This window comes from Bubalus bubalis, chromosome 11 (assembly GCF_019923935.1).
Source record: "Bubalus bubalis isolate 160015118507 breed Murrah chromosome 11, NDDB_SH_1, whole genome shotgun sequence".
NCBI lineage: Eukaryota > Metazoa > Chordata > Mammalia > Artiodactyla > Bovidae > Bubalus > Bubalus bubalis.
Window position 1 is genome coordinate 76,443,277 of NC_059167.1, and position 8,438 is coordinate 76,451,714.

Consider the following 8,438-nt stretch of genomic DNA (forward strand, 5'->3'; position numbering starts at 1 on the left):
ACACAAATAAGTAAAAAAAAAAATAACAATTTCAGACTTTGATAAGTATGAGGAAGAAAATAAATAAGAATTTATGAACAAAAGAATGACAGAGATACTTACACAGGGTGTTCAGAAGAACAGAATAATTAGGCTGGAAAGTGAAAAATGGGCTCCAGATACATTTTCAGGCAAAGAGAACATTTAAAGCAAAGAACCGAGTCCGTAAAGAAGTTGCATATTCCAGGATACAAAGAAGGCCCGTGTAAATGAAGAAGGGGGAATAGGAAAAGACAGATCGGAAAAGGGAGAAGGAAAGAAAATGGTAAAATAGGAAGCCAGATCATTCAGGGGCCCATGTATCATAAAAGGGAGCTTGGATTTTATTCTAGGTTGAGTTATGGAATGTTTTTGCATAAGGAAATTGCATGATCTTATTGACACTTTTTAAAGGTCAGTCTGTCTGCTGTGTAGAGAACTGATTGTATAGAAGCAAAGGCAGGAAGCAGAGAAATCATTTGGGAGACCTTTGCAGTAATTTAGAGAAATGATATGGGTAACATGAACTAGGAGAGTGCAAGGGAAAGAGAGAGAAGCAGATGCATCAGGGCTCAAGGCATATTTTAGAAATAAACAGAACTACAGCTGAACTGTGTATGAAGGATAGTAGAAAGAGAGATGTGCTATTAAAACATAATGAAAGTTTTAATTCAGCATTCACTTCAGCAAAGTGAATCAGCTATACATATACATATATCCCCTTTTTTGGGTCTCCTTCCCATTTAGGTCACCACAGAGCACTGAGTAGAGTCCCCTGTGCTATACGGTAGGTTCTTATTAGTTATCTAGCTTATACATATTAGTGTATATATATCAATCTTAATCTCTCAGTTCATCCCAACTCCTCCTTCCCCCCCTTGGTATCCATACATTTGTTTTCTATGTCTGTATCTCTATTTCTGCTTTGCAAATAAGTTCGTTGGTATCATTTTTCTAGATTTCACATAAAATTGATATAATATTTGTTTTTCTCTTTCTGATTTACTTCACTCTGTGTGACAGTCTTTGGATCCATCCATGTGTCTGCAAATGCTACAATTTTGTTCCTTTTTATGGCTGAGTAATATTCCATTGCACCACATCTTTATCCATTCACCCATCGATGGACATTTAGGTTGCTTCCATGTCCTGGCTATTGTAAATAGCACAGCAATGAGCATTGAGGTGCAATGTATCTTTTTGAATTATGGTTTTCTCCTAGTATATGCCCAAGAGAGGGATTGCTGGGTCATACAGTAGCTCTAATTTTAGTTTTTAAGGAATTTCCATACTGTTCTTGATAGTGACTGTACCAATTTACATTCCCACCAACAGTGTAAGAGGGTTCCCTTTTCTCCACACCTTCTCCAGAATTTATTGTTTGTAGATTTTTTTGATGATGATCATTCTGACTGGTGTAAGGGGATACCTCATTATAGTCTTCATTTGCATTTCTGAGAAGACAATGGCAAGCCACTCCAGTACTCTTGCCTGGAAAATCCCATGGATGGAGGAGCCTGGTAGGCTGCAGTCCATGGGGTCGCTAGAGTCGGACGCGACTGAGCAACTTCACTTTCACTTTTCACTTTCACGCAATGGAGAAGGAAATGGCAACCCACTCCAGTGTTCTTGCCTGGAGAATCCCAGGGATGGGGGAGCCTGGTGGGCTGCCATCTATGGAGTCGCACAGAGTTGGACACGACTGATGCGACTTAGCAGCAGCAGCAGCAATGGTGAGTAATGTTGAGCATTTTTCATGTGTTGGTTGGCCATATGCATGTCCTCTTTGGAAATTTCTGTTTAAGTCTTCTCCCCATGTTTTGATTGGGTTGTATGTTTTTTGAAATTGAGCTGCATGAGCTGACAGATAAATTTACAAGCTGAGCAAAAACATATAGAAGCTGGAACTCATAATGCAGTCATCTTCTCCCTCTCCCAATCTCAATCTAGCTGAAGCCAGCAAGGTACTGTGGTAATGCACAGTAAGATAAAAATGGACAGAGAAGGCAATGGCACCCCACTCCAGTACTCTTGCCTGGGAAATCCCATGGATGGAGGAGCCTGGTAGGCTGCAGTCCATGGGGTCGCAAAGAGTCAGACACGACTGAGCAACTTCACTTTCTCTTTTCACTTTCATGCACTGGAGAAGGAAATGGCAACCCACTCCAGTGTTCTTGCCTGGAGAATCCCAGGGATGGCAGAGACTGGTGGCCTTCCGTCTATGGGGTCGCACAGAGTCGGACACTACTGACGCGACTTAGCAGCATGGAAGTTCTTATTGAACACATGAGTACCCCTTGACCTGAGAAGCAAGTAATATTGATTCTGACACAGAGGAACGGGTTCCAAAGTGCAGTGTTCCCCAGCACAGCACTGCATTCTTATCACAGAGAATAGACAGAACTATTTCAACATGGTCATATTATTGATATATTAATTTTATCATTCAAGAAATCTGTTTAGATGGCCTCTTTCTTGGTGCTATTTTTTCAGGAAATTTTCCCCGTGAAAGTTGATTAATTTACTTATGAAATTGTCAGATAATGGTACTAGAGAGAATGAATCAGCAAGTTAGGTTGGAAGATAGCCGAATGTCAATTTTTAAATGACATCAAAAGTCACACATTCCTTCCTGCTTCAAAATCACATGATCCAACAAAGTACCTGCCTACAAGCAGCTGCATTAGGTGACAATTCAAGGAGTACATAGGAAATGCAGTTTTCCACTCATAAGGAAATTACAGAAACCCTTCTAAATGCAAGATCATGTACGTCCCCAGTCATCACCATGACACTACTGTTTGACATACCAATAACTTCAGCCTGCCCTTAAGAAGATGTTTGCCAAGAAGAACAATAACTCAATATATTCAGTTCAAAAGGAGAATTACACATTGCATTCTCTTACTGGGATAAGCTACATGAGGTATGGGTTTTAATCTCTTGTGTTCATTGCTGTATCCCCAGTATCTAAAAGTAAACACTCAATTATAATGAATTAATAACCAGTAAATAAATCTCAGTTTCATGTTGGGACAAAGAAAATGGAGCTCTTCTGCTATTCCAGGGATATTCAGTAATTATGACCTTTCACAGCTCACAGACCCATGAAAATCTCCAACACCTTCAACAATTCCAGCACCATCACTGGCTTCATCCTCCTGGGCTTCCCTTGCCCCAGGGAGGGGCAGATTCTCCTCTTTGTGCTCTTCTCTGCTGTCTACCTCCTGACCCTCATGGGCAACGGTTCTATCATCTGTGCTGTGTGCTGGGATCAGAGACTCCACACCCCCATGTACATCCTGCTTGCCAACTTCTCCTTCCTGGAGATCTGGTATGTCACCTCCACTGTCCCCAACATGTTGGCCAACTTCCTCTCTGACAACAAGCTCATCTCCTTCTCTGGGTGCTTTCTCCAGTTCTACTTTTTCTTCTCCCTGGGTTCTACAGAATGCTTTTTCTTGGCTATTATGGCATTCGATCGATACCTTGCCATCTGCTGGCCTCTACATTACTCCACTCTCATGACTGGACGTCTCTGCACCAATCTCGTGATCAGCTGCTGGGTACTTGGTTTCCTCTGGTTCCCAGTCCCCATCATAATCATTTCCCAAATGTCCTTCTGTGGATCCAGGATTATTGACCATTTCCTATGTGACCCAGGTCCTCTTCTAGCACTCACCTGTGCTAGAACCTCCGTAATGGAATTTTTTTGGGCAATCATAAGTTCTCTCCTCTTATTTATTCCTTTCCTCTGCATCATGGGGTCCTATGGTCTAGTCTTGAGAGCTGTATTGAAAGTCCCTTCAGCAGCTGGACAAAGGAAAGCTTTCTCCACCTGTGGGTCTCATCTGGCTGTGGTCTCACTCTTCTATGGTTCAGTAATGGTCATGTATTTGAGCCCAACATCTGAGCATGATGCTGGAATACAGAAGCTTGTGACTCTGTTTTATTCTGTGGGAACCCCACTCATTAATCCTGTGATCTACAGTCTGAGGAACAAAGATATAAAATATGCCCTGCAGAAATTTCTGGAAATACAAAAATGAGAAATGTGGTCAAGAAACAAAAGGGGAAATCTTTGGGCAACTGGGCTATCTTTATACTTTTCCAGGTTAAAAAGTCTTAAGTAAATAGCTAGTACCAACTCAATGTACATGAGTCTGAGTAAACTCTGGGAGTTGGTGATAGATAGGGAGGCCTGGAGTGCTGCAGTCCATAGGGTTGCAAAGAGTCAGACATGACTGAGTGACTGAACTGAACTGAACACTTCGAGAATTGTTCATCCTATTATTGACCCTATTCATCATGGCTATTCGTACTTTTCCCAAAATTTTTAGGAAAAAGGACTCAGAGACTTTATCCAACTCCCTCATTCTGCAGATTAAAAGCTGAAGAATGGAAAATTTGAGTGATTTGCTCTGGTAATAACTTTAAAATGCTTAGAAAAATCTTTATACTTCTTATTCTACTCATAAAGACAGAAATACATAATAAACTATAAGAGAGTATTGGAGGGTATGGCCAATGATGTACAGCCATCAAATATTCTTTCATCTAAGAGGGGAAAACATATATTACTGATAAAAGTCTAAACTGATACAACTTCTACTTAGGACATTGCAAACAATTTCAGAAAATTTAAAATTCACATATCCATTATCCCAGCAATTGCACTCACTCCTAGATTCTCAATCTACACATATAATCATACATATGTGAAAAATGCATTTTTATAAACCACTCAAATGCCTATTTATTGAGACATATTTCAATATGTATGACATTCATGCAATGGAATATGATGTAGCATTTCTTAAATGAGAGAATTTTAGATATACAGATATAGAAATACCTCCAACTTATATTTGTTATTAAGTGAATAAATGATGTATAGCATGTAAGTTGTCATTTACTGATGAGATTATAAATTTGTCCTCATGGTTTAAAAAAAAAGGAATATCTTTCATAAGATAAATAAGAAACCTAACCATGGTTTCATTTGGCAAGAGGATGTCTTGAATTCAAGAGAAGGAAAAAAGACTTATTTTCACTCTTTGGTATATTTGAAACAAAATTTTATAGGTAATAATGATAGCTCTACTGGTAAGTTTTCTGAGAACTGGAGCCTAAGAAACAGTTGCCCACAATTCCTGGGTTTTTGGGGGAATCTATGGCAATGCACAGGCTGTCTCCAATGCAAACAAAGGAGCCAGGACCCCAAAACCCACAAACATCATTTCATTCAGACTTCTAGGTTCTGGAGGGAAAATATGGGAAATTATTTTGTTCTCTGAAGATGTTTTTCAATTTCAAAATTGGGAAAGGAGTACGTCAAGGCTGTTTATTGTCACCCTGTTTATATAACTTATGTGCAGAGTACATCATGTAAAATGCCAGGCTGGATGAAGCACAAGCTGGAATCAAGATTGCCGGGAGAAATATCAATAACCTCAGATATGCAGATAACACCACCCTTATGGCAGAAAGCAAAGAAGAGCTAAAGAGCCTCTTGATGAAAGTGAAAGACAGCAGTGAAATAGATTACTTAAAACTCAACATTCAGAAAAAGAAGATCATGGCATCTGGTCCCATCACTTCATGGCAAATAGATGGGGAAACAATGGAAATAGTGACAGACTTTATTTTGGGGGCTCCAAAATCACTGCAGATGGTGACTGCAGCCATGAAATTAAAAGACACTTGCTCCTTGGAAGAAAAGCTATGACAAACCTAGACAGTACATTAGAAAGCAGAGACAATACTTCACCAACAAAGATCAATCTAGTCAAGGCTACGGTTTTCCTAGTTGTCATGTATGAAAGTGAGAGTTGGACCATAAGGAAGACTGAGAGAAAAAGAATTGATTCTTTTGAACTGTGGTGTTGGAGTAGATTCTTGAGAGTCCCTTTGACTGCAAGGAGATCAAACCATTCAATTCAAAAGGAAATCAACCCTGAATATTCATTGGAAGGACTGATGCTGCAGTTGAAGCTCCAATACTTTGGCCACCTGATGCAAAGAACTGACTCATTGGAAAAGACCCTGATGCTGGGAAGGATTGAAGGCGGGAGGAGAAGGGGATGACAGAGGATGAGATGGTTGTATGGCATCACTGACTCAATGGACATGAGCCTGAGCAAGCTCTGGGAGATGGTGATGGACAGGAAAGCTGGGCATGCTGCAGTCCATGGGGTCGCAGAGTTGGACACAACTGAGCAGTGGAACAACAACAACTGAAGATGTGTGGGAGGAAATAAAGTTTAAGTGTTTGTTAACATGTTCACCTAGTTCCACCAGGTGGCACTAACGGTAAAGAGCCCACCTGCCAATGTAGGAGACCTGGGAGACCTGGGTTCAATCCCTGGGTGTGGAAGATCCTCTGGAGGAGGGCATGACAACTCACTCCAGTAGTCTTGCCTGGAGAATCCCATGGACAGAGGAATCTGTCCCTGGTGGGTACAGTTCAGTTCAGTTCAGTTCAGTCACTCAGTCGTGTCCGACTCTTTGTGACCCCATGAATCGCAGCACGCCAGGCCTCCCTGTCCATCACCAACTCCCAGAGTTCACCCAGACCCACATCCATCGAGTCAATGATGCCATCCAGCCATCTCATCCTCTGTTGTCCCCTTCTCTTCCTGCCCCCTATCCCTCCCAGCATCAGTCTTTTCCAATGAGTCAACACTTTGCATGAGGTGGCCAAAGTACTGGAGTTTCAGCTTTAGCATCATTCCTTCCAAAGAAATCCCAGGGCTGATCTCCTTCAGAATGGACTGGCTGGATCTCCTTGCAGTCCAAGGGACTCTCAAGAGTCTTCTCCAACACCACAGTTCAAAAGCATCAATTCTTCGGTGCTCAGCTTTCTTCACAGTCCAACTCTCGCATCCATACCTGACCACTGGAAAAACCATAGCCTTGACTAGATGGACCTTTGTTGGCAAAGTAATGTCTCTGCTTTTGAACATGCTATCTAGGTTGGTCATAACTTTCCTTCCAAGGAGTAAGCGTCTTTTAATTTCATGGCTGCAGTCACCATCTGCAGTGATTTTAGAGCCCCAAAAAATAAAGTCTGACACTGTTTCCACTGTTTCCCCATCTACTTCCCATGAAGTGATGGGACCAGATGCCATGATCTTAGTTTTCTGAATGTTGAGCTTTAAGCCAACTTTTTTTTTTTTCACTCTCCTCTTTCACTTTCATCAAGAGGCTTTTTAGTTCCTCTTCACTTTCTGCCATAAGGGTGGTGTCATCTGCATATCTGAGGTGATTGATATTTCTCCTGGCAATCTTGATTCCAGCTTGTGCTTTTTCCAGCCCAGCGTTTCTCATGATGAATGCCAAAGAATGCTCAAACTACCGCACAATTGCACTCATCTCACACACTAGTAAAGTAATGCTCAAATTCTCCAAGCCAGGCTTCAGCAATATGTGAACCGTGAACTTCCAGATGTTCAAGCTGGTTTTAGAAAAGGCAGAGGAACCAGAGATCAAATTGCCAACATCCACTGGATCATGGAAAAAGCAAAAGAGTTCCAGAAAAACATCTATTTCTGCTTTATTGACTATGCCAAAGCCTTTGACTGTGTGGATCACAATAAACTGTGGAAAATTCTGAAAGAGATGGGAATACCAGACGACCTGACCTGCCTCTTGAGAAACCTATATGCAGGTCAGGAAACAACAATTAGAACTGGCCATGGAACAACAGACTGGTTCCAAATAGGAAAAGGAGTACGTCAAGGCTGTATATTGTCACCCTGCTTATTTAACTTATATGCAGAGTACATCATGAGAAACGCTGGGCTGGGTACAGTTCACAGGGTCGCAAAGAGTCGGACACAACTGAAACGACTTAGCATGCATGTAAAGTGTTAATTAGTCTAGTTTCAGGGCTATTACATTTACATTCCTTATTATTCACTAATTCGTTAAAAGCATTTAGTGAATACTTGTAAGATATCAAGTATATATCTAGGAAATGAATCATATAAGTCAGTAAATCACATTTCAGTCCCTCATGGACAGTCCCTCATGGACACAGTCTAGGATGAGAAAAAATTAAACTGTGAGATATGCTATGACCAAGAAAGAGATTAGTTGTTAACAGGAGTAAACTAGGGAACAGAATATGCAAACAATGGAGAGGTAAGTGGTGAGGAGCAGGAGAACGAAGTATTTCACACAGAAACTATAGCTCATGGACTATAGGGTAAAGGTAAACATCAGGTGTATCCCTGATAGACGTTCATAGAAAGGGTCTCTGAGCCTCTTAAAGAAAACCTGTCTCATGGTTTACAGTTTATTGCTACTACAAGCAAAAGATTTCTAACTGTATTATATGACAAAATAATTATTTTATCATATAAATATGACATAATAATAGTGTATTATATGATTTCCCTGAGGGTAGGAAGCAAGAA

General features: G+C 40.8%; 1 protein-coding gene across 1 annotated transcript; it reads left to right on the forward strand.

Moving 5' to 3' along the window:
- The first annotated feature begins 2,576 nt into the window (after window positions 1–2,576).
- Window positions 2,577–4,088, forward strand: LOC102415268 (olfactory receptor 11G2-like). The gene is made up of 2 exons (XM_006041738.4): window positions 2,577–2,593; window positions 3,158–4,088. Exons 1-2 carry the CDS (start codon window positions 2,577–2,579, stop codon window positions 4,065–4,067), a joined length of 927 nt encoding a protein of 308 aa, XP_006041800.2. The 3' UTR covers window positions 4,068–4,088.
- Window positions 4,089–8,438: the final 4,350 nt, after the last annotated feature.